At 38.0% G+C, this 26,548-nt stretch overlaps 1 protein-coding gene across 9 annotated transcripts in view; it reads left to right on the top strand.

Annotated features, from left to right (window-relative positions):
* The window catches only part of CPEB3 (cytoplasmic polyadenylation element binding protein 3), a 190,517-nt gene that overhangs the window by 90,713 nt on the left and 73,256 nt on the right, over positions 1 to 26,548 (top strand). For 6 of the 9 annotated variants that reach the window (XM_044240103.1, XM_044240101.1, XM_044240100.1 and 3 more), the window contains 2 exons: positions 11,342 to 11,365; positions 25,298 to 25,465. In XM_044240103.1, coding sequence (XP_044096038.1) covers positions 11,342 to 11,365; positions 25,298 to 25,465 — 192 coding nt within the window. The remainder of the gene's footprint in view (positions 1 to 11,341; positions 11,366 to 25,297; positions 25,466 to 26,548) is intronic. The other 3 variants (XM_044240106.1, XM_044240104.1, XM_044240105.1) reach the window with 2 other exon arrangements.

Below are 26,548 nucleotides of genomic sequence, written 5' to 3'. Positions count from 1 at the left end.
GAAGCAGAACCTTTTGCCTCCAGGGTGAGGGTGATAACCTTTGCTTTAAATACTTAATTGTTAAGAGTGGTTGTATTATTTTTATACTAGTTTATCACAAACACACAAATTCATTGTCCTAGGGAAGATTGTTTTTCTAATGTTACTTGGCACCTTGTTTATGCTCTGATTGCTTAATAAAGGCTCTTTTTCTGAAAAATAGAGGGATAAACCTGGTCTACATGGTCTGACATTGAACATTGTAAATAAGTGTAGTCTGAAGTGTTCTTGACTTATTCATTGGATTTTGGAAGAAGTTCCTTGTGTGTGTGACTATGTCTAAAATGCTAGGAATTGGGTGCTTCCAACCCAATAATACACAGGAAACTAAAAAGTTACACCTACTTTTCTCTGCAGACCTCCGTGTTTGCTTCTCTACTTGTGTAGGCCATAGAACCTGGACTTTCCATTTATGGCACTTTCCACAGTTGTACTATTTAAAGATTTTATTTGTTTATTTGACAGACAGAGATCACAAGTAGACAGAGAGGCAGGCAGAGAGAGAGAGAGAGAGGGAAGCAGGCTCCCTGCTGAGCATAGAGCCCAATGCAGGACTCGATCCCAGGACCCTGAGATCATGACCTGAGCCGAAGGCAGCAGTTTAACCCACTGAGCCACCCAGGCGCCCCCACAGTTGTACTATTTAATTTTTGTCTTTAATATGTGTATTTCAAGAGAGCTGAGACTAGCTTCTACTCACAGCTCCTCACTGGCTTCAAGTGCAGTGCCAAACCTATTCAGTAGGTACTCAGTATTGGAGACCAGAAGACAGGGAAAGATAGCTCAGAGAAACTGTGAAAAGCAGAGTTCAACAGCCTTAGAGAATATCCAGTCTACCTTAGTTCCTTTATAAAGATTTACGGTTTACAAAGTGCTTTCTTAGATGTAATGAGTTGTAATGCATGTAATGAGTTGCCAGGACATGGTCAAAATCTACTTTCCCGAACACCAGTTTTACCCAGGATTCTTCTCTTATCCAAACAAAACATGGGTTATGTGATAGAGTGATATATGAAATTGATAGACAATTTTTAAGATAAAGCTGACAACTTCAAAGGGTATCCTGAGATCTTAATGAGATTTAAGAATGCTCTGTGATTTATTTCCCTCTGCTTTGGGGGCACTTTGATAGAAAAATTGAGAATCACGGTCATTCATTTCATCTTTATTGCAGCCTTGTTTAAAACAAGGCAGTATCTTCATTTTCTGAATAAGGTGAAGGAACTTGCTGATTTCCTCCAACCAACCATATGTCTATGGCTTGGACATAAAGATTATTCTGCCACCCGGCCCCTTACTCTAGTATGACTTCTACTCTTTTGGATTTTCCTAAGTAATCACTTAGGTTTCATTTAGCTTCTTTAGTAACATTAGCTAAATAATTCTTTATTGATTGTGGAGAATGAGTGCATTTCCAAGAGTGATCAGTTTTACTTTCAGAACATAGTCTCCCTTGTCAAGGGCAGGAATTTTAACCACCCTTCCAATCAGACTTTTAGTATGTGCCAACAGGGAGTCTGAGACTTGAACAAAAACTTAGTATACAGGTGACCCCTGGGTAAAGTTAAGTAGGTGAAACTTTGCCTTCTCTGTTATCCTCTGCATACTTACACCTTTTATATCTAACCAAAGGGAGTTTTCTCCCTAATGTAAGTGGAAATAATGAAGTTTGTGGGGGGCAGTGGGCAGTGGGCAAGCAATCTGAATGTAAATCCTAGATCCATCACTTACTTGCTCTGTGACCTTAGACAAGTTACCTGTGTCTTTTATTTTAAATGGAGTTATTAACTCCTCCTTTACAAATAGTAAGGTCAAGGATGCAATGCTTCTGTTCCCAGATCTGGCAAGAAGTACACACCTAACAAATGTTAGGCTCTGCTTTTTTTCTCTTTTCCCCCCTAGTCTCCCTTTTTTCCTTTTTGAGTTAGCAGTAGTTCTTTTTCTTTTTTAATTAGTTTCAAAGATAGAATTTAGTGATTCATCAGTTGCATATAACACCCAGTCCTCATTACATCATGTGCCCTCCTTTGTGTCCATCACCCAGTTGCCCCATCCCGCCACCCACATCCCCTCCAGTAATCCTCAGTTTGTTTCCTAGAGTTAACAGTCTCTTACAGTTTTCCTCCCTCTCAATTTTCATCTTATTTTATTTTTCCTTCCTTCCTCTATGTTCCTCTGTTTTACTACTGGGTATTTATCCAAAAGATATAAACATAGTGATTTGAAGGGGCACATGTACCCCAATGTTTATAGCAGCATTGTCCACAGTAGCCAAAATATGGAGAGAGCCCAGATGTCCATTGACAGATGAATGGATAAAGAAGATGTGGGAGATATATACATATACACATACATATACATATACATGTATGTGCACAATGGAATATTCCTCAGCCATCAAAAAGAATGAAATCTTGCATTTGCAATGACATAGCTAGAAATAGAGGATATGCTAAGTGAAACAAGTCAGTCAGAGAAAGACAAATACCATATGATTTCAGTCATGTGAAATTTAAGAGTTAATAGTAATTCTTAATCCCAGCTATATAGTCAAAATGGGAATAAAAATAGAAAATACCTCTGACATCACACCAGAGACTGTAATTTAATTGATTTGGGATGAAACTTGGCTGTGAACAGTGAGCAAGGGGTGGATGGAAAAGAACAATTAAAAATTAACTCTTGGGCGCCTGGGTGGCTCAGTGGGTTAAAGCCTCTGCCTTCGGCTCAGGTCGTGATTCCAGGGTTCTGGGACCGAGCCCCACATTGGGCTCTCTGCTCAGCAGGGAGCCTGCTTCTCTTCCTCTCTCTCTGCCTGCCTCTGTGCCTACTTGTGATCTCTGTCTGTCAAATAAATAAAATCTTAAAAAAAAAATTACCTCTTGGGACATTCAGTGTCACTCCTCCTTGCCGATATCTGTCTTTATCTGAGCATGAAGGAATCAAGTAGCATAAGGACTATGCTCTGCATTCCCTTCTATTCTTTCTTCTCTCTTGGAGCATGCTCTGCCTTTATTGTTCACTCAGGTTTTCCCAAGTCCAGGTCAGAAAAGGAAGCTGTTTTGCGAAGGTCAAGGCAGGGGTGAGTTGAATGAGCAGCATTCCATGTTGCTGGAGCTCTTCCCAAATTCTCAAGTTATTTCCTTTCCATAATTTTCTTCCATAAAGGAACCCTCCTTCCCACATGAGAAAAGCCTTGTTCATAAGGAGAACACAAGGAATAGTGACCAAGGGGCTGGGTCTTTGGTTCTGGTTGGGCTCCTGAGCACATTAGTACCCATTTTATTCACACTTCCTTTTTTCTCTTTGGTTCCATACATTATTTTGGAGTTCAAAAATGTAGGATTAACAAGTATTACTTATCCTGAACAGTCTAGAAATTGAGTTTTATATAAAGTTTGAAGTGACCTCATCAGATTTTGACAGAGTGGTTCAGAGACAATGGATTTTGAGAACATATGCCAAATATTTGGGTGCATACTTCTATAGGAGGCCTGACCTGATTTGGACAGATTGATCTGTGTAAAATACAAAATACTGTGTCATGTGATTAGAATTCTTAGGACTTTTCTTGATTTCTTCCCCTTTTTGGCTGGGGGGGGCATTTATTCTATCATTGAGTTAAGTTCTACTGAAAGTGAGGTGGTAGTTACTCACAATGGAATGCTATTAGGCTACAGATGTGAAGGTGCATGAACATCACCTGATACGAGTAGAGGTGGATGCCCCACTTTCTCCAAGCAGGGATAGCAGTATAATGCGGAGATTCTTTAGGTTTATTTTCAGAGAAGTCTTGTTAGACAAACAGATTTTGATTTATTTTTTTCTGTTTTCATGAGGAATTTAGGAAATGGGCTTAGAAATTCTAAAGTGATTACTTTGATAACACATCACATTTGAGATTCTATAAGTAACCTATATGGTAAATATACTTTGGAAACTAACTTAATACTCAGTATGCATGGATCTTGAAAGATGGTATAGAGAAGACAAATTTATATTTTGAACAAGATGGGAGAAAAATAATAGTGGGTGGAAATGGACAAGGGGGTTAGAGGTTTCTTAGGATCAGAGAAGAATACGTGTCAAGACATGAATATCTAGATTTTTATGCTGAACAGAAAAGTCCTTACATTTTGTTGATACTATGGGAAGAGTGGGTTGAATTGGTGTGACTGGAATATATAGGTCTGATTTGTAGAATAATAGGAATGAGGATTTGAACGTTGGGAGGTGGAGAGGAGAAGTGAGATGGGGGAAATCGGAGCGGGAGACAAACCATGAGAGACTGTGGACTCTGAGAAACAAACTGAGGGTTTTGGAGGGGTGGGGGTAGGGGAATGGGTGAACCTGGTGATGGGTATTATGGAGCACTGGATGTGGTGCATAAACACTGGGTGTGGTGCATAAACAATGAATTTTGGAGCACTGAAAAGAAATAAAATAAAATGGGAAAAAAATTAAAAATTAAAAAAAATAAAAGACATAAAAAATAGAAATGAGGATCTGAAAAGTAGTTAGGGGTCAGATGGTGAAGGTTCTTGGATGTCTCCCATGAGAAGCTTGGGAAAGACAAGTGTTGTGTTATTGGAAAATTCAGTTTATCCAAGGGAGAATGTTCAAGATGATATGGGTTATGGAAAACAGTTTCTTATGGAGAGTAGCTAAATATATTTTCTTTATAGAAAAGAGAAAACTGAAAGGAGATAAAGCAATGACCCTCAAATAAAAGTAGTATTAGGCTGGGATCTGTGGTTAAGGATAGTAGAGAGGTACATTTTAGGAAGAACTTTCTACCTAGTAAGAATGGTCCTACCATAGAGTGTAGATCTTTAGTTTTCTAATCATGTTCTGTGGAAACCCAACATCCAAGGAGGTACTTTAAAGGCCACTGTGGGGGAAAGATACACGACAGGTTGTAATGTTTTGGGGAACAAATATCTCACATCTGTTGGGGCTCAGCTTTTGGAGGAGAGAGAGTTCTGCATATAAAAAAAAAATGACTGGAAGAGGCTGAAGTGAGTCTCCTTAGTCTTTTAACTCTTGATTTTAAGGTATTCTAGTTGAACTAGGTAGAACACCTTTGTATTGGTTAAAGAAGGAATTCCTGTTTTGTTTGTGAGATTGCAATATTAAAATCTGTAGATTTCCTATAAGATTTTATAAGCAGTGGAGCAGAACATTGCAAAAGTTCAGTTGTTTAGGATGTAGGATACAGTTTCTTTTTATTTTTATTTTTATTTTTTATTTTTTATTTTTTTAAATTTTTATTTATTTATTTATTTTTTAAGGATACAGTTTCATATGCTATTAATGACAATGATCCTACAACCCTGAGATCATGACCTGAGTCGAAATCAAGAGTCAGACACTTAACTGACTGTGCCACCCAAGTGCCCCAAGTTTACAAGGTGTTTTTAAGAAACGGATTTTATTACAAGAAAAGTAGTTAACAATTTATTCCTCCAGTTGACTTTTAACAGTCTTGGCAGGCATTTCCAAGCCAGTTAGTAAAATGTTGTACTAAGGTCTTTATATCTTGTTCACTTGTTTTACATCCATACAGCATCCCAGGAACTCTGCTTAAGTTTCTGAAATGTTGCAAGCTACTTTAATACACAGTAGAATAGAGATCTTTCTCTGTCCCTCTTCCCTTTCCCTCTCTCCCCTCTCTCTGTCATTTTCGAGCCTCTGTGGTAGAATCTGTTTATGTTGTTACTTTGCTGAGAGAAACTTCAGGAAATCTGCTTGAATCCATGTAGCTGAAGAATTAGTTTAGATTTTAAAATCAGATCATAGGGCGCCTGGGTGGCTCAGTGGGTTAAGCCGCTGCCTTCGGCTCAGGTCATGATCTCAGGGTCCTGGGATCGAGTCCCGCATCGGGCTCTCTGCTCGGCAGGGAGCCTGCTTCCTCCTCTCTCTCTCTCTCTGCCTGCCTCTCTGCCTGCTTGTGATCTCTCTCTGTCAAATAAATAAATAAAATCTTTAAAAAAAAAAATCAGATCATAACGTGCTCTTAAGGAATCACATGTATTGAGTACAGCCATTTAAGACCCAGTGTAGGCCAAGCCATAAAGAGTAACAGATGATCCATTTTATTTTGTTGCCTCATATGCCTAATAAACCATAACATTTGTGTGAAAGTATCATTCACAATGTACTAGTCACTGATCACGTAAGCTTATTTTTAGAATACCTCTGACATATTGCACTGTAAACTACATATACCTTTTTTAAAAAATTTTTAATTTTTTAAATTTCTTTTCAGTGTACCAGAATTCATTGTTTAAGCACCACACCCAGTTCTCCATGCGATATGTGCCCTCCATAATACCCACCACCAGGCTCGCCCAACTTCCCACCCCCCGCCCCCACCTTGTAACTTCTTTCTGTCACAGTAAGAAATCTAGCCCCTTCAAAACCCTCAGATTGTTTTTCAGAGTCCATAGTCTCTCATGGTTCATCTCCCCCTCCAATTTCCCTCAACTCCCTTCTCCTCTCCAACTCCCCATGTCCTCTGTGTTATTTCTTATGCTCCACAAATAAGTGAAACCGTATGATAGTTGACTCTCTCTGCTTGACTTATTTCACTCAGCATAATCTCTTCCAGTCCCATCCATGTTGATACAAAAGTTGGGTATTCATCCTTTCTGATGTATATGGACTACATCTTCCTTATCCATTCGTCCATTGAAGGGCATCTTTGTTCTTTCCATAGGTGGTACATGTACCTTTTTATATTTATTGTGATGGATGAAAAAATCTTTAATGTTTTCCATTTTAAATTCAGATTTATGATTTAAAGACTGTAAATATTAGCATTATGAATTTTCTACATTAATATTATAACCTTTTATCTTAGCAAAATGATCTAAAAGATTTGTGATATTTTGTTTTTTATTTTTTATTTTTTTATTTTTTTTTTCCCAATTTATTTATTTTCAGAAAAACAGTATTCATTATTTTTTCACCACACCCAGTGCTCCATGCAAGCTGTGCCCTCTATAATACCCACCACCTGGTACCCCAACCTCCCACCCCCCCCCCGCCACTTCAGACCCCTCAGACTGTTTTTCAGAGTCCATAGTCTCTCATGGTTCACCTCCCCTTCCAATTTACCCAAATTCCCTACTACTCTCTAACGCCCCTTGTCCTCCATGCTATTGATTATTTTGTTTTTTATTAAACTATAACATACATTTCAAACAATGCACAAATTATAAATATGTAACTTTATGTATTCTTATAAGTTGAACACACCCATATAACCTGTACCTAGATCAAGAGCAAAACATTAGCAACACCCCAGAACCCCAACCCAGGGTTATTCTGGTTAATACCCCTAGCCAAGGGTAACCATTACCATGACTTATAAAAATTAAATGTGATTTGCTAGGAGATACTATGATGTATGCTAAGTCCCTGCCTCCCCAAAAATAGTGCATAAAAAGTGCCGTGACCCATGGGGCGCCTGTGTGGCTCAGTGGGTTAAGCCTCTGCCTTCAGCTCAGGTCATGATCTCAGGTTCCTGGAATCGAGCCCCGCATGGGGCTCTCTGCTCAGCAGGGAGCCTGCTTCCCTCCCCCCACCCGCCTGCCTCTCTGCCTACTTGTGATCTATCTCTCCCTCTCTCTCTCTCTCTGTCAAATAAAGACATAAAATCTTTAAAAAAAAAAAAAAAAAAAAAAAGTGCCGTGATCCTGAGCTCAGGACCTCTTAGCGTCACCGGCAACGAGGGCGCAGAGTTCCGGGTTTGAACTCGTAATAAACGACCCTTGCTGTTTGGCTTTGGGGGAAAAAAAAAAATTAAATGTAATTTTTTGAGTACTGAAAGTAATACATATGAAATGGCAAAAATGAATTTTATCTGTAATGATGATGATGGTTGACAAATAAGAATTAAAGTTCTTGGAGGAACTATTTAGGACTTTGAAAATATATCTTATATCTGGTATAAATCTATATTAGCATAGGATGTATTATGCAGATGGAATTAGTCAGATTTACTCCCCCCTTCAGATTTACTCCCCCCTTTTTTATGTGAAATCATTTTGTGCCGACTCATAGAAGTTTATGTGTCCAGTGTTCTTGTTTAAAAGTTATATTTGTTCTTGGGGCACATGGGTGGCTCAGTGGGTTAAAGCCTCTGCCTTCGGCTCAGGTCATGATCCCAGGGTCCTGGGATTGAGCCCCTAGTCGGGCTCTCTGCTCAGCGGGGAGCCTGCTTCTCCCCTCCCCCTCTGCCTGCCTCTCTGCCTACTTGTGATCTCTCTATCAAATAAATTTTTTTAAAAATCTTTTTAAAAAAGGTTATATTTATTCTCAAGGGAAAGCACTTCGTGCTCCCAAATTTCTCTCCATGGTGTTCATTTCATTACCTTTCCCTTAGGGAGGAGTTTGACTCTAATTAGTCTGTTTGCAAGTGGCCTTCATATGCGCAAACTTTTAATCACCAACAGAGATGTCATACATTCTAAAGGCGTGTATTACTCCTTCCCTTGATTACACATTCAGCTAACAACCTGCATTTGTTGAATACCGGGTTGGTACAGAGCATTCTACCAGGTACATGACAGGATATTAAAAGGAATACAAGATATTGACCTTGCCATTTAGGAATTTAACAGTACAGTGAGGTGGTTCCAAGTGTGAACACTGGGACCAAAGTGCTTAGATTCATATTCCAAATGCACTACTTCCTAACTGTAAGATTTTAAGCAAGTTACTTAGTTCTGTGTCCCATTTTCTTCTTCTATTAAGAAGAGGCTAATAAGAATTCTTATGCCATAGTTATCAGGTGTATCAAATGGCATTAATACATGTAAAGCATTTGAACTGCTCTGGTACATAGCACGTACTCATTAAGTGGTAGCTGCTATCATAATAATCACCAGAGGGATCATAAATAAAATATTGAAGTTAGAACCAAGGTAGCACATAATTAAATTCCACAATGAATGATGAAAGCAAACTGAAGCATCTCATATCACCACTTTAAATTGGCTGCCTATTCCATATGTTATCTTGCCCCCATATCAGTCACCAGGCTGATGTGAGCCAATTTACTGTATTTAATTAGAAATGGAAAAAGAAAAAAAAAAACATCAAAATCATGAACTATTTAAGGAAGCTTTGACTAAAACTCCCAAGTGTGTCTTTTGCGAATCTTGCTTCCCCAACTCAAGATGCTCCTTCTCACCCCCGAGACTGGATCGATTCACTTCATGTTCTCTATTATCTGAAAATTTGGCAGTTGAACACTCTATTGAACAGCATTCTCATTTATCTTTTAAGGGTGTTAAGGTCTGATGAGTCATTTGTACCTTAGAATTGTAATCAGATTCTTTTTCATTGAGCATCTGGCCAGAAATCAGATATAATCAAAGAATGGGAATTTGTTGTTTGGGAGAGAAATGAGTAATTTTGAAATACAGAATGTTTTATTTCCTCTCTTAAAAAAAGTTTGCAGTGGGGGTGTTGGGCAGCATGACATCATTGGGCATGGGAATGGGAGAAGGGACAGAGAAATAATGGGATGATATCACATTATTGTGATATTGTGATATCACAATAATGGGATGATATCACAATCTCTCCTTTTAAGGATTTTATTTATTTATGTATTATTTGAGAGAAAGAGAGAGAGAGAGAGAAAGCTCAAGCAGGGGTAGGAGCAGAGGGGGAGAATCCAAGCAGACTCAGTACTGAGCACAGAGCCCAACATAGGGGTGGATACCTGAGCTGAAATCAAGAGTCGGATGCTCGACTGACTGAGCCACCCAGGCGCCCCCATACTTAATCTCTTTTTATGTGTTGTCCATTAGTATTAACCCACTCATATTATTATAAATGTAGTAAGCTTTTGGGGGGCCAAACTGGGAAACCAACTACCATTTATTATACATTCTGTGGGGAGATGAATTCCAGGTTCTACATAATGAAAAGTATAAAAGCTCCTTAATTTTTTTGTAGTATGTTCCTTTTGTAAGTGATGCAAACAGTACTGCTATGTAAATTCAGAAGGGATTATGTTTTTTTAAATTGAGAATTATAGTGATGGAAGGAGTTAAGGGGAAAGTAGAGCTCGAACTGGAAGATCCTTTTTATTATTTATGTAATGGGAAAGTGAAGAGGCCAAATGTGTGTAGGTGAGGGTATGCTGTCTGAAGAAAAGAGGGAACTAGCAGAAGATGAGATTGGTCAACTAATATTTCAATTTTCTAACTGAAAAGTCAGAATTCTTTTTCTAGGAGGGAAATATTTTTCTTCAGTTACTACCTTATAATGCATATGTCATTACAAATTTATTTTTTGTTTTGTTTTGATTTGTGTTAAGCTAATATTATAACATGTCATGCTTTAAAAAATGAATTAAATCAAGTTCTCATTTATTTGATAGACCTTGAGTTTTCAAATTTTTCAAAAATTTTCTACTTTGAAAGTTATTTAAAAAAAAGAAAGAAAGAAAGTTATTTTAGATGACTGGATCTCCTAGCAATTTATGTCTGATACCATAGCCTAACTCTATTAAATGTTGTAATAATGTGTTCTGTGGGCCTTGAGTTTTGAAAGGGAAGAATATCTTCAAAGCACTCTATTTTTCATCCTGACCTGGGTATCTAGTACCTTAATCTCTTTCTATTTTTCCAGTTCACTTCTTAGGTGAAGAGATGTTGTTTTCTCCCTATCTGTGTCACAGTATGGAAAGTAAATTGGGAGATCATGAGAAGCTTCATTGAAATTTTCATGCAAACATATTTTGTAAAACCAGAATTAATTATGTATAAAATTTCTATGTGGTTTTTCAGGCGACTGTACTTATGAGGTGTGTGTGTGTAGGTATGTGTGCACGCATGCGTGAAGAAATTCAGAATCACTACCACGTGCTACAGTTTTGAATTTAGAATGAATGGATTTTCTTTAAAGTGATGTTTAATGATAATATATAGCACAAATGAAGATTTATAAATTAGAAAAGAAATTTAAAAGAACTCTATTTATCTATATTTGATATAGATAATGGACCACAACATAAATCCTTATAAAACTGTGTAACTTAAGCACCCATTGTATCTTTTCCAGTGGCTGCCTTATCCAGGTGAATTTCTCTTTAAAGATTGTGTTTTGTGATTCATAAAGGTTTTTTAAAAATATAGTATCTCTGCCATCAAGTTGAACAGTCTCTCCAGATTAATTAATACTGAAAATACTTAGAAAAGGTTTATGTGAATATTTTTTTTTTATTTCTAAATTCACCATTTTGATACAGATACCCATGGTTTTCTTCTGTGTTTACATGCAGCCAGGAGCTATGGGCGGAGACGAGGTAAATTTTTTTTAATGAGATCTTTTGCTTGCCAAATTGTGAGTAAATATGAGTGTGTGCGTGTTTATATCGTGTGTGTGTAAAACAATAATTATTATATGGTATGATGTTCTAGCTTATTTTAGCAAAATAATTCTCCTCATTTTTATTATAGTTATTTTTTGTTGGTAGTTAGTAGTTTGTTCTTTTAATCCTAATAAAGACATAACAAAGATTATTTCTACCTGGAAATTTTTGTTACATGGTTTATTATGAATGATCTTGAGAGAATAAAGGCCAAGCATACATATATTTTTGTCCTTTATCTGCAGTGTTCTTTTCATACTACTTAGAAGGCAAAAGTTAGATCTAGAGGGCAGTTCTTGATCTTGATAGGTTGACTGGTGAATTCTGTGTTATATCCAGAGGAAGATTTACCTTGAAGCTAAAGAAGCCTAAGTTTCAAGGGGACCCCCTCCAAACTCTTAACCTTATCTTTGTGTTCATTTTCTTGATGTGGATCCCCAACTAGTATAGGCTCTAAGCCCCATAAAACTTTCATTCTCTCCTGATCACACCCGAACAAAATAATGTTGCTTTTATTTGTGTAATGCTGTTCATTTTGGTATCTGTAGTTCATTCAAATAACTTTTTCAAGTAGTAGGCTAAACCTAATGTAGTGTTTCAAAGGAATATGAGACTTAGGATCAAAGACCTAGGTTGTAATCACTGCTTTATTACTTCTGTCTGGTATCATGTGTAAACCATGAAGTAGTAAAACCAATCTTGTCTAACTTTAAGATTGTTAGTGAAATTATAGTGTAAAAAATGGGAGAGAAAAACCTATTCATGTACACTAAAAGCATTCCACACAAGTTGCTTTGAAAGTACTCACTTTCATTTCTTTTTTAAAAAAGATTTTATTTTTATTTATTTGAGAGAGAGTTGGGGAAGGAATAAAGGGGAAGGGAGGGAGGGAGGGAGGAAGGGAGGGAGGGATCAGCAGATTCTGTGCTGAGCACATAGCATAATGTGGGGCTCAATCTGACAATCCTGAGACCATGACCTGAGCCAAAACCAAGAGTTGGACTCTTAACCAACTGAGCCACCCAGGCACCCCAAGTTCATAGTATTTTCTTATTTATTCTACCATAAATATTTGTTGAGTGGATAAAAATTGGCAGAATGTAGTATGTATTCAAATTACTACTCAAAACTTCTTTCATGGTGGAATCATATAGTCAGTTTTGTTTTCAAATCATGGTGAAGAAAAATATTTGTGTAGTTGGTTTTTTTTAAGCTATGGAAATAAATAGCATTTAATATTTTTAACCTTACTGTTTTTTAATTGAAAGTATAGGCAATAATACTACTAAAAATCATTTTGTACTATGTATAATTTTTCATGTTGCTAGAAAATTGGTTACTCTTGGGAAGGAGTAAGGAATGGACAGATTTACACAGCAAATGGACACCATCTGGAAGGTAGATAGCAGGGACTAGCCTCTCCTCTTCTTACACACTGACCAGTTACCACATCTTGTCAAAATTTTTCCTTTAGTGTCTTGGGCCTCATCCTTCCCTTTTCATTTCTGTTGTTTTTCACTTCTTTTGTTTTTGTCTTTCTGAAACATCATTTAGTCCAAGTCATCATCCTCCATTAAGGATCTCCATCATCTGCCTTCTCCCTGTTTCACCGGCCTCATCATCTCCATTTTCCCCACCTCACCGTCCCCTAACTAGTCTCTGTACTTTCCCACAGTCTGGCCATTGCACGCATGTACTGGCCTCCCTTCCTTTCATTTACTTACCTAACGCCTATCCTTGGTTTGTGCATTTAAGCCAAAAAACCTTATCTCTCCCATGAAGCCTTGCTCAGTGGCTTTGCAGGCAGTCTTTTCCTCTGCTTCTACTGCCTTTACTTTCTTCTTGTTTTTTCCTGTATGCTCTGATTCTTCAACTTGGAGATAAGTTCATTGAAGATAGTTGTATCTTGTGCCTACATATAATTAGCTCTTATTAAATGCTTATTGATGAGGATTGTTTTTGAAGTAACATCCTATATCTATGCAGACCAGAGTTTGGCGTCATATATATTTTTTTAAAGAATTTATTTATTTGTCAGAGAAAAAGAGAGAGCATAAGCAGGCAGAGTGGCAGGCAGACACAGAGGGAGAAGCAGGCTCCCCACTGAGCAAGTAGCCTGATGGAGGAATCAATCCCAGGACCCTGGGATCCTGACCTGAGCTGAAAGCAGATGCCTAACCAACTGAGCCACCCAGGTGCCTGGGCATCATATTTTTTTTTCTTCAATGGAATTTTTTTTTTAATTTTTAAATTTCTTTTCAGTGTACCAGAATTCATTGTTTATGCACCACACCCAGTGCTCCATGCAATACGTGCCCTCCATAATACCCACCACCAGGCTCACCCAACTTCCCATCTCCCGCCCCTTCAAAACCCTCAGATTGTTTTTCAGAGGCATCATATTTTTAAAAATTATTTTATTTTTATAAATCATAGTATATTAAGTACCAGACATCAGGAATATTAAGATCACCTATAATTTCTAAGTGCCTAAAAAAATTACTCTTCCTGTTTCCATGTTACTTTCCCCCTATTTATTTGTAAAGCTTGACTTAATTGTTTTCACAAGCATGGTCATCTTTGCATCAAGTGTTAGGCTAAACACAGTCTAGAATGACTTGGTCCCTCCTCTCTCTAAGTCTGCAGACGAAGAAGATAATGATGAGAGAGCGAGAGAGAGTGTATGTGTGTGTGTGTCTGTGTGTGTCAGAGAGAGAGCACAAGCAAGAACATTAAAAGGCTGAAGGTTGATTTTTTATAATGAGAAAAGAACAGATAGAAGATTTTTGTTCCATGCCTTATTTATTTATTTATTTAGTCTTCTATTCCCAAAGGTGAAAAAGAAATCATCTTCCTTAAATATGGTGACATAGCATGTGAGATGGGGCAGGGGTACCTCATATCTTCTCTCATTTCCTAAAGCCTACTCATCTGGGCCACTGCATAGTATACACTTGATGAATTGGCAGATTTCCTCATGCTCATTTATTTGTATCATCAGGGATTATGTTATTGCTTGACTTCTTTCCTCCAAACAAAGCTTAGACTTTCCCAAAACATAAAAAATGAACTTGGCTAGAATTTAAATAAAGAATTTAAAAACTGAACTTGCTGATGTATGTTATTTTATTATTAAGAGTTACCTGCAACTCATATTCTATACATCACATACACATGTTGGTAAATATTTTAGGCATAGGGGGCGCCTGGGTGGCTCAGTGGGTTAAGCCGCTGCCTTCGGCTCAGGTCATGATCTCAGGGTCCTGGGATCGAGTCCCGCATCGGGCTCTCTGCTCAGCGGGGAGCCTGCTTCCTCCTCTCTCTCTGCCTGCCTCTCTGCCTACTTGTGATCTCTCTCTGTCAAATGAGTAAATAAAATCTTAAAAAAATATATTTTAGGCATAGAAACCAAAGGGACTTACCTATGACAGTTTTGAGATCTGTCAATAAGGATTAGGCTAGTGGACTCTTTCATTTCTCCTGATAAACATGGAAAAGCTTCCTGGAACAGATAGAATTTCAGGAACTATTTGGATAATGGAAGAGGAGTGGGAAGGAGACCTCACCAGATATATGATTCACCTTAAAAAAGAAAGCTTTGGGGTGCCCCAGTGGCTCAATGGGTTAAGCTTCTGCCTTCAGCTCAGGTCATGATCTCAGGGTCCTGGGATTGAGCCCCGCATCAGGCTCTCTGCTCAGCAGGGAGCCTGCTTTCCCCTCTCTGCCTGCCTCTCTGCCTACTTGTGATCTTTCTCTCTCTCTGTCAAATAAATAAATAAAATAATAAATAAATAAAATCTAAAAAAAAAAATTAAAATGTTTAAAAAAAAAAAAAAACTTCAAGGTGAGATTGGCATGACCAATCCAATGAAACAAACTTATGTGCCAAGTTGAATGTTGGGTCTTTATGCCAAAAGCCTTCCTAAGGGTAGAGGGATCACACATATCAGTGAGACTGTAATACAAACATGTCATTCTGCTAATTCAAACCCAGATGCTTGTTGCTTATGTCCCTGAGTATATGCATTGGGAGCCAGCTGAAGAGGAGATATTTGCAATGAAAATGGTCTGAGCTGCCCTAATGAACCTTTTTTAAACAAAACGGAAGACTCCTAGACAGAGATATATCAGGCTTTTGAAAGAGGGTTTCATGATCAAGTGACAAAAACAGGAAAGAACCTGGACATCAGCTAGAGGCTTAGCTGGAGATACAAGTATTGAAGAGTAGACCTTGGCAAACCAAGTATTTCTAGTAGTATAGTTGAAACAGTAGTAGGGAGACAAACCATAACAGACTCTTAATTTCATGAAACAAACTGAGAGTTGCTGGGGGTCGGGAGGGATAGGGTGGCTGGATTTCAGACATTGGGGAGGGTATGTGCTATGGTGAGTGCTGTGAAATGTGAAAGCCTGATGATTCACAGACCTGTACCCCTGGGGCAAATAATACATTATATGTTAATATTAATTAATTAAAATTTTAAAAAAAGAAACAGTAGTAGGGAAGCAAAATTAGATGTGTAAGAATTGAATTTGAAAATGAGTGATTATATATAAAGTATTTAAATGTCCAAGTATATTTCTATTATACCCACTTTTAATTTAAAGATATGTTCCTTTAGAGAAATGTTGATTTCTCTTCCCATATTCCCTTATGGAATTGAAATAACTCCAAATAATTTTAACATTTTCTTTCTGGACTATTTTGACTTTCAAAGCTTTGATATGTGCCTTCCTGTATAACTGCAGACCCTATTAGAAACTAGTCTATCAGTAGTGTCATAAAAGAACTTTGCCTGCACATTTTATACCCGATTAATATGTATGTTGTGTTTTTCATTTCACATCAGCTCTTTTTTTTTCCAATTTATTTATTTTCAGAAAAACAGTATTCATTATTTTTTTACCACACCCAGTGCTCCATGCAAGCCGTGCCCTCTATAATACCCACCACCTGGTACCCCAACCTCCCACCCCTCCGCCACTTCAAACCCCTCAGATTGTTTTTCAGAGTCCATAGTCTCTCATGGTTCACCTCCCCTTCCAATTTACCCAAAAGCATATACCCTCCCCAATGTCCATAACCCTACCCCCCTTCTCCCAACCCCCCTCCCCCCAGCAACCCACAGTTTGTTTCGTGAGATTAAGAGTCACTTATGGTTTGTCTCCCTCCCTATCCCATCTTGTTTCGTGGTCACATGAGCTCTTAAGGTATCTGGGAGACTTCCGTTCATAAGTAGGCATGTTGGCTGTTCCAGTGCTCTTGATGTTTAGTAGAATTGCTTTAAAAGCAAGAAAAATGTAAAAGATCTTTTTAAACAATGTAAATGAGGAAATACAAAGAATGATCAGTTACTTTACTATTGGAGTTACTGTTGGGTTAGAGTTACTATCATAAAATATATACTTCTGTGTATATTTAATCCATAAAAATCTATTGACATGATATGAGGTATTAATCTTAGTTTAATAACAATGATTCAAAAAATCCAATGAAACAAACTTATGTGCCAAGTTGAATGTTGGGTCTTTATGCCAAAAGCCTTTCTAAGGATAGAGGGATCACACATATCAGTGAGACTGTAATACAAACATGTCATTCTGCTAATTCAAACCCAGTTACATGAGTTTTCTTGTCTAAAGGAATGGTTTGTCCCTCAATGAAACGTGAACAGCTGGGGAAATTTCTGACTGTTCATGGCTATATTATCTGAAATGTTACTCCTTATAGTAATATGGAAATTTGAGCACAGGAAATGGTAGGAGAATAAGATCACACTTTTTTGTTTTTGCAAGAAGTTGGCCTAGAGGGTCTTTAACAATGATGGAGGGGTTCTGGGCTGTCCACCTTAATTTCATATATTAAGAATTTGTGTGCTTATGATCAGGTCAGATGCTGTACTGGACTCTAGGTGTGTTCTGTTTCCCTACTCAGTGTTCATTCTAGTAGGAGAGAGACAATCAGTGAAACATATATTTCCATATTCAATAATTGTGAAAGTACTAGACAAGAAAAATGGGAGGTTCCCTCTAACCTACTGTGGTTTTCTCTGAAAAGATATTTAAACTGAAACCCAAAGGATGGAAAGATAGGTATCTTTAAAGGAGAATTTTTATTGTGCAAATTTTCAAACATATACAAAAATAGAATCGTTTATTGAGCTATCTACCCATCAGTTACCTTCATTTTTGCCAATCTTGTTTCATATGTTCTTTCTTTTTTCTCCCTTAGTGTGTGTGTGTGTGTGTTTTAAAGATTTTATTTATTTATTTGAGAGAAAGAGAGAGAGAGATTGAGAAGAGGGAGGGTTGGAGGGAGAAGCAGACTCCCTGCCAAGCAGGAGCCTGTTGCCAGACTTATCTCGGGACTCCAGGATCATGACCTGAGCCGAAGGCAGTCGCTTAATGAACTGAGCCACCCAGGCGCCGCCCCTGCCCCCGCCTTAGAATGTTTTAAAGGGAATTGCAGACATTAAAAGACAGCTATTTTAAGAGGCTTGAGGCAAAGTATTGATAGATGCTGCAACATTGATAAACTTTGAAAACATTATACTAAGTGAAAGGAGACAATTATAAAAGATTGCGTATTGTATGAGTCCACTTTTATGAAATGTCCTTTCTGTTGACACAGAAAGTAGACTAGCCTTTGCCTAGACCTGAGAGAGTTCAAGGAAAATGGAGAGTGGCAGCTAATGGGTTAAATGGATGAGTTGTATGACAGGTGAATTATATCTTCATAAAGCTTTTATTTAAAAATTGGGGGATAGGTGAGGCCTGAAAGGGCTTTGTGTATTTGAGGAAATAGAGACCAGAATGACTGAGCTTGGTAGTAGAAAGAGGAGGGTGTATTAAGATGAAGCCGAAGGACGGAAGGAAATACGATCCTGGTGCGCTTTAGCTCCTGGTAAGGATTTTGAATGTGGTCCAAGTACAAGAGGAAATCTATGAATGTTTTAAAGTAGAGTCAAATGATCAGATTTATGTTTTTAAAAGAAGACTCTGGCTACTACTGTTTAAAGTGAAGCGAGAAGGGCGCCTGGGTGACTCAGTGGGTTAAAGCCTCGGCCTTCGGCTCGGGTCATGATCCCAGGGTCCTGGGATCGAGCCCCACGTTGGGCTCTCTGCTCAGCGGGGACCCTGCTTTCTCCTCTCTCTCTACCTGCTTCTCTGCCTACTTGTGATCCCTGTCTATCAAATAAATAAATGAAGTCTTTTAAAAAAAATAAATAAAGTGAAGTGAAGTGAGAAGTGGGCTGTCTACTTCAGAAAGAAGGTAGCAGTAGTCTAGGCAAGAGATGATGGTGTTTTAGCATAGAGTAATGGCAATAGAGAAAGAAAATGAACAAGTGGAAAATATATCCTAGAGGATAAGAAATGAAATGAACAATGGAAAGAAATGAACAAATGGAAAATATATCCTAGAGGATAGAATGAACCTTTTTTAATGACATTAAACTGAAGAATTGAATGTGAGAAGTAAATAAGAAGGAAGACTCAAAAATGATGTTCAGCTTCTAGCTTGAGCAGTTGGGTGAATTGTGATGCCACGTATTGAAATGGGACTGGGAGAGAATATGTTCAAGGTGGATGTCAGGAGTTCATTTAAAAACACATTAAGTTTGTGATGTCTAAGAGATTCCCACATAGTAATGCCACTGTAAGATGCACTTTAATATTTGTATATTAAGGTTTAATGAAAGATTTTTGTGTAATAAAAGGAATTCTGCTCCCAGAGATTTGAAAACCATTCATCTAGTTCAAATCTCTCATTATGTAAATGAGACTCAGATGTGTGAGATGTTTTGTCCAGGGTTACAGAGTAAAGCTAGGACCTGACTGTCCTGATATTCAGGCAGGTTTTTTTTTTTTTTCCTTAGGGAAGTCATGCCTCATAAACCATTAAAAACACAAACAAACAAAAACCCGAAATTCATGAAGCAACTAATTTCTGAGCTACTTGCAAAAACCGATTTGAAAATGGTCAGGCTTGGAATGGAAGTACTGGGCCAGAAGTATGCTGGAACTGCTCGATTGACCACAGAGTCTTTGGTGGGAGTTTAGAGGGGTGACCTGAGCCACTTTGGCACCCCATCATGGCCAGTGGGCTTTTGTTTCCCCATCATAAGCTGCAAGAAAGGGAGCTTCCTAAGTAAGCAAGAGTTTTGGACAAGACTTTGTCGTAAGCTCATGCTTTGTGGGTTTCTTATTTTGTACTTTCTTTACAAGGCTCTTATCTCTTACAGAGCATTCAGCATAGCTTTAAGTTACTCTATGTTCAGAGATTATTTTTTCAATTACTGCACCAAAAAAACTACATTCTGGTTATTAATTGAAAATAGATATCACAAACCAGACCACTGGTGGAAGGGAAAGCCAAATGGCCAAACTGCAGCTGTTGGGAAGTATTCTCCTGCTTCTCTTGAAATACTCAATATTTCACATGAAAGTTCAGATTCTAAAGCATACTAATATGCGAGGTATATAAGAATCTAATTTTGGGGAAGTAACATGGCTTACTTAAAATGTTTTGGTCCTGGGTGATTTTTTATTAAAGAAAAGTAGTATGTCAGAGAGATGCTGGCTAGTGAAGTAGGGTGCCTCATGGGACACAGTTTGGGTGTAGCCTCATCAAGTTTCAGTTTTTAGTAACACATATGTGGGAACTAAAATTTTACTAGTCTTCCCAGTGATGATTTGTCCGGGGGGGAATTGATTTATACCAACCAAATGAATGCACAGATACTAACCTCATGAGGAACCCTGGACAAACCAGTATACCAATTTTTTTTTTTAAGATTTTATTTATTCATTTGACAGAGAGAAATCACAAGTAGACGGAGAGGCAGGCAGGGGGGGGGGCAGGCTCCCCGCTGAGCAGAGAGCCCGATGTGGGACTCGATCCCAGGGCCCTGAGATCATGACCCGAGCCAAAGGCAGCGGCTTAACCCACTGAGCCACCCAGGCGTCCCAGAATACCAATGTTTTAATTTAAGCTAGTGAAAGTAACAGAAGACAGTTTTAGTGGCTGATTATTTGTCTGCTAGTTAAGGAGTCACAGTGGTACCTCTTCACAGTGGCAAGGTACTAAATTAATTACTAGAACAATCCTTTAGGAGCTTATAATTAGAGCATAAGGAAATAGGTGGTTTTCAGGCTATGGAAACATCAAATGAACCATTCTGTCCACAGAGGAGTAATCTTACCAGTATGATAAAATTCTCTTAACTTCTTTTGGTCTACACTTCTGTCTTTTAAACGCTTCCTACAGACTAACTTTTTGTTCCATCAGCACTTAAGGCAGTCTTATTATGGTATGGTTGACTAGATTATAGATTTTACATTCTGTTCTTTAACTTGATTGAACTTGGATGTTTCCCAAGGCTCCATATACTTCACATAATATCACTTTCAGTGGATGCCTGCTATAGACAGTTAATCTCCATTTTAGTTGCTCTTAAACTTGAGCATAGGGATCACTGGGGAAATTTATTTAAAGTGATTTTCAGATTTCAAATTTTCAAGTTTGAACCCCATGCATTCAGATTAAGTAGACCTGGGGATTGGACTCTGAGACCTATAGTCTTTGTTTGTTTAGTTTGTCTTTTTTTTTATGTTGCCTACAATCTCAAAGAGGTTTTGACTCAAGAATGCCTGTCTTGGAGTGCCTGGGTGGCTCAGTGGGTTAAAGCCTCTGCCTTCTGCTCAGGTCATGATCCCAGGGTCTTGGGATCGAGTCTCACATCGGGCTCTCTGCTCAGCAGGGAGCCTACTTCCCTCCCCTCCCCTGCCTGCCTCTCTTCCTACTTGTGATCTCTGTCTGTCAAATAAATAAAATCTTTTAAATTAAAAAAAAAGAATGCCTGTCTTACTGCCTCTTTGAAAAAAAAAAGATTTTATTTATTAATTTGACAGAGAGAGAGAGAGCACAGGTAGGGGGAGTGGCAGAGGGAGAGGGAGAAGCAGGCTCCCAACAAGTAGGGAGCCTGACATGGGGCTTGATCTCAGGACCCTGGAATCATGACCCAGCCAAAGGTAGATGCCTAATAGACTGAGCCACCCAGGTACCTCGCCCTACCCCATAGTCTTAGTTCCTATCCACAGAGAAAACATCATGTATGTGTGGATTCTTTGCAGTTTCATTTCCTAGGGCAACTTAATTACTAAAGTCTATGGTACTCTAAACACTATTAATAAGAGAATTGGTTTTAAAACCTTGGCAAGTTTCTTAAGTACCCATAACCAATTTTTAAAACTGTCCAAAGTTTTACATACTAGCTTTTATTTTCTTTGCCAGATTATTCTGGAAAGCTGTGGTTATATTGGTCATGCACAAAGAAAGTTCTCTTTGTTCTGGAACATCTTGAATATCTACTTCTCCTCCTTCACCGCACTTGTTCAAGATTTCCTCATCACTTGTCTGGACGGTCCCAAATTTCTACAGACTCTCACCCCATCTCCTCTTTCCCTGGGTGCAAATTGCTGGTGAGAGTGATGGTAGCCATTGTAGGATGTGAGGTAGAGGGAATCACATGGTCATAGGCATCTCAGAAAAGTCATTCTGACAGGAAGATGAATTAGATGGGAGTATCAGTCTCCAGAAAGTGAGGGTTTTTTTTTTTTTTAAGCTAGTATTAGAAGGAAATATTGACTTGGAATATGGGGAAATTCCCTATTGCTTTTGTAATATAAAGTATAGAATATAATGTTTGACACATAGAAGCAATAGAAAAGGTCTCAATTTCCTAGGACATGGTTCCTTCTTTTGCCATTCTCACACCTGCGTGCTGTGTTCCAGCATATACTTGGAACAGTGTGTCTTTGCATGTACTGTTATCCTTTTCTGGATGTTGCCTCACTTTTAATATTTATTGAATACCTTTTCTGGCCTTCATTAGGATGTTAGGATACAGTGGTGAATAAGATTAAATTGGTCCCTGTCCTAATAGAACTTACAATTTAATGGAGCTGGGGAGTGAAATACCACTCCACACATGATAGTATAATGGTAATTGGGAAAATTGTCAGGGGAAGTGCTGTGAGTGGATAGAAAAAGGAACTTAACCTAATCTAGAAGTTCAGGACAGTTCCACCTGAGGAAGTGACTCTTCAGTTGAGACCTGAAGAATTGGTGGGAATTAATTAGAAAACTGGGGAGTTGGGAGGAGAGTATTTATTTGGGAGAAGAGGGAAACACCTTGTCCTTGGTACCTGAGGCAAGGAGGAAATATCAGGAAATTCAAAGGAGGTCTGAGTGATTGGAAGTTAGTGAACCAGACAGAAGGAGAGAGGCAACAACTGTGATGCAGGAGACTGCATAAGCCTTATAGAGTGATTTTTTTTTTACTTTATTGAAAAAGAGTTTGATGTTATTGAAGGGTTCTAAGGATGAAGGTGGGGAGTGTGGTTATATGTTCAGATTAATATTTGAAAATGATGACTTGGGCTGTTGTGTGGAAAACCCCCTATGGGGTTCAAGATAGAAACCAGTAGACTAAATAGGCTGTCATATAGACTTGTTGGAACCCATTAGTTCAGGGCAGAGATGATGACGATCTGGAACCCAGAATCTTAGGACTGGAGATGGGAGAAATGAATGGATTGAAGAATTACTTCATAGCTTGAATTGATAGAAGCTAGTGAGAGAGAGATTAGATGAGGAGTAATAAAGCAAGCAAGCAAGCAAGAGAAAGAAAGAAAGAAAGAAAAGCAAGAAAGGAGTAAGAGGTGTCAAGGGGGAGTCCTGGATTTCTGGATTGAATTGAGTGTGGATAGTCATTTCTATTGAGATTGAAGGGAATGCTAGAGGACCTGGTTTGGAGGGAAAGGTCAAAGCTGTTTTGAAAGTTCTGTGTCTGTGGATTCTTGTTCTTTACCTTAGAAACCCCAACCCCACAAGATTCTGTTCAAGGTTGCCTTCGTGTGAAATCACTCCAAAGGTCTCCACCCACCCCATCTCCCATAGGGCAGTGATAGTGCTCTTGGTATCGTCTTCACTTAGTACTTAATTTTTTCTGTCTTAAACTTAGGCACTTGCCTATCTCTGACCAGACTTGATTTCTTTGTCAAGAACTTTCAAATAATTCATATTAGTTTGGTGATTCTAGAATATAGATTAAATATTTCTTCAAGTGTTTTCCACTGAGTTGCATATGTTAACTTTTTTTTTTTTAATCTTAAATCCAGGTACTTCTGGGTCAATTTATTTTACTGCAGAACTTTTCCCAGCTGTTTATATTCTGATATGGATTGTGAATCTGGGAAGGGCATAAGGTGTGCAGTATTTTCCAGTATTATTTAGTTGTCTCCCCACTCCTTGCCCCTAGCAGCCTTTGTTTTCTGAGCATTTCATGTTACTAGTTTGAGGGTAAGAAATGGGGATAGGAGTTTTCTGTGGGAAATGCTGATTTGGGTGTGTGCGTGTCCCAGAGTAAGCACATAACTCACTGAATGTGGACTCCATGGGAAGCAAATCTGAAAGTTGTGCAAGTACATCTCTGGATGTCTTTGGGAAAGTCTTTTTGCCTATAGTTGCTGCAACTCTATTTGTTTTACCCCCAGTGATCAGAACAGACTTCACAGGATGAGAATTTACTGCCTATTGTTTGTTCTCCCCCGGCTAAGAAAGCTAGGTGACATGAGGTGACAAATTTTATTCTGTTTCTTTGTAGCTAATCTAGGAAGAGCTGAACAATAAATTCTTAGGTCCTTTTATTTGTTAACTCCCAACATCAAAATAGTGCCTTTCTTATACCACCTGGGTTGTTCATAAAATAAACAGTTATATTAGTAGCCATTTTTTGGTAAAAGAAATAAATGTTCAGTATTTTTATAAGGCTATTTATATTCTGTTTTAGAGAGTTGGCTGTAGTGACGCAGAAACTAGGTTTCAGGGAAATACAGACAGGATAGACTAAATGGGGAAGACACTGTTCTTTTTTTGAAGAGTGTATGAATATATTTTAAAGGGGAATTATTCTTTTTTTCAAAAGTTAGTGTATTCAAGATGGTTCATTTTTAGAGTGTAACCTAATGGAAAGTTTTACCAGGAACTCACTGACTCAAACAGGAAATATATTTGTTTTAAACTTAGATTTTATTTTGTAATGCCGGATGGCATTATTGTGTTATGTTTATTAACAGACTCTAACTGCTGGCATCTTTCTTACAGTCATGTGGAATGGGTAGATGCTTTGCTGTATAAACTCTATTTGGCTATAGAGTTGACAATGAAAATAATTTTTTGAGTGATATAAAATACTGCCTAGATTAGTAGGGTAAAAAATGTCATAACCACATCTGCATCTGTACTCCCACACCTTAATTTGTGTCTTCTCATTTACTTGTGCCATCTGTGATTACTGCAGGTGTTTATTCCTAAATTGGATCAGTTCGGAGTGGCAGGGAAAAATTGATTATCTTTAGTCCTTCTATCAGAGAGGCGATCAGCCTTTGTTATCAGTGTAATATTCCCTCTGCAGCCAGCCTGGACCTTTGAGCAAATAAAAATCTGTGAATAAAGATTACTTTTCCATTTATTTTAAGAAATGTCTGGGGAAAGGAAAAATAGCTGCTGAATACTCTTAGTGGCAGTGATAGGAACTCTCTGCGTAAAAGGTGGTGATTTTTAGCTGCGGAAGCAGCTGTAATTTTAGATTCTTCCTCCTGACGATCAGTCCATTTATTTCTGTGCTATGCATACCTTTACGCAAAAATGATGGCATTGTCTAGGCTCAGCAATCTGCAGTTGCTTACCCTATTGTAAAAGTCACAGTTCAGGATACGTCTTTTCTACACTTTAGTTCCTAATAAAGCATTTGTTGTCCAAGAAAATAATTTTAACTGTAGAAACTTCCACGTTTGTTTCAGGTCGGTCTTCTCTCTTTCCCTTTGAAGATGCCTTCCTGGACGACAGTCACGGCGATCAATCCTTGTCATCTGGCTTAAGTTCTCCCACTCGCTGTCAAAACGGAGAACGAGTAGAACGTTACTCTAGAAAGGTGTTTGTTGGAGGCCTTCCTCCTGATATTGATGAAGGTACGATGCATTCATAAAGGACTTATAAAGGCCAGGTTTGTTCTTTGTGTGATTTGACCATGCTTTTCCTCTCCGAGCAGTTTGGGACATTTCCTATTTTTGTGTTTGGAGGATGAAAATATTCAAAAGATGAGGAAGTAATAGATGGTGCATTTCAGGTCTGCTCTTGTGTTCATACAGGGCAGTCTCCCAACAGCTTCATGTTTCCCAGTCATTAATTTGGGGATAAACTGTAAAATAATAATGAAAGTATTTGTGGAACTCTCTATATGCCCAAAATCGTGCTAAGTGCTTCACGTTATATTATCTCATTTAATCCTTATATCCATCCTTTAAGGCAAATCCTACCAACTCCATTTTATAGATGAGGAAACTGAGGATAAGAGGCAGACAGTTTGTCCAAGGTTATGTAGCTAATGGTGCAGCTGGCATTCAAAATTAGTCCAATTCCAGTGCTTTTGGTCATGTTCATCACTATCCCATCTCATATTTTAATATAGATATCTATTAATTAAAAGTCCCCCTTGCCTTTAAAAGAATAAAGACTAATTAGAATTTTTCTTAATAATGTTCTTGAGATACTGTCAATCCAAAAGTGAGTTTTCAGTAATGCCCAAACCCAATCAGCACATAGTGGGTTATCAATAAATATTTGTTGAACAGATGAATGGAGTAAAATTGTGTCAGTTAACTTAAGGGGAAAAAACAACAATTCTAATTCTAGTAGGCTATGGAACTTCTATAAAAAAATATTGTTAAAACAATTGTTTTGTCAGCATTGTTCTAGTTGTGACATTTCTTCAACTTATCATGATTTTCTTTTTTCATGATGAGAAAGGAATAGTCTAAAAATAGTTTTATTTAAGACTTATTACTTTAAAGTTGTACAGAGCTGGAGACTCATTTTCCTCCAAACTATTCTTTTACTAGTGTTAATCTCATCTGTCAATGGGATTTTTTTTTTAAATACAAAGTTTATATCATGTCTGAGAGGGTAGCCACTTAATTCTGAGTGAGAGCTAAGTTATAACCTTCTGCTTTGAGTCAAATCAGAAGGAAAAGGTAAATTTATTGAGGTATAAC

Source organism: Neovison vison, chromosome 2, assembly GCF_020171115.1.
Source record: "Neovison vison isolate M4711 chromosome 2, ASM_NN_V1, whole genome shotgun sequence".
Lineage (NCBI taxonomy): Eukaryota > Metazoa > Chordata > Mammalia > Carnivora > Mustelidae > Neogale > Neogale vison.
Note: the sequence above shows the minus strand (reverse complement) of the source record. Positions and strands in the feature narration are given on the sequence as shown.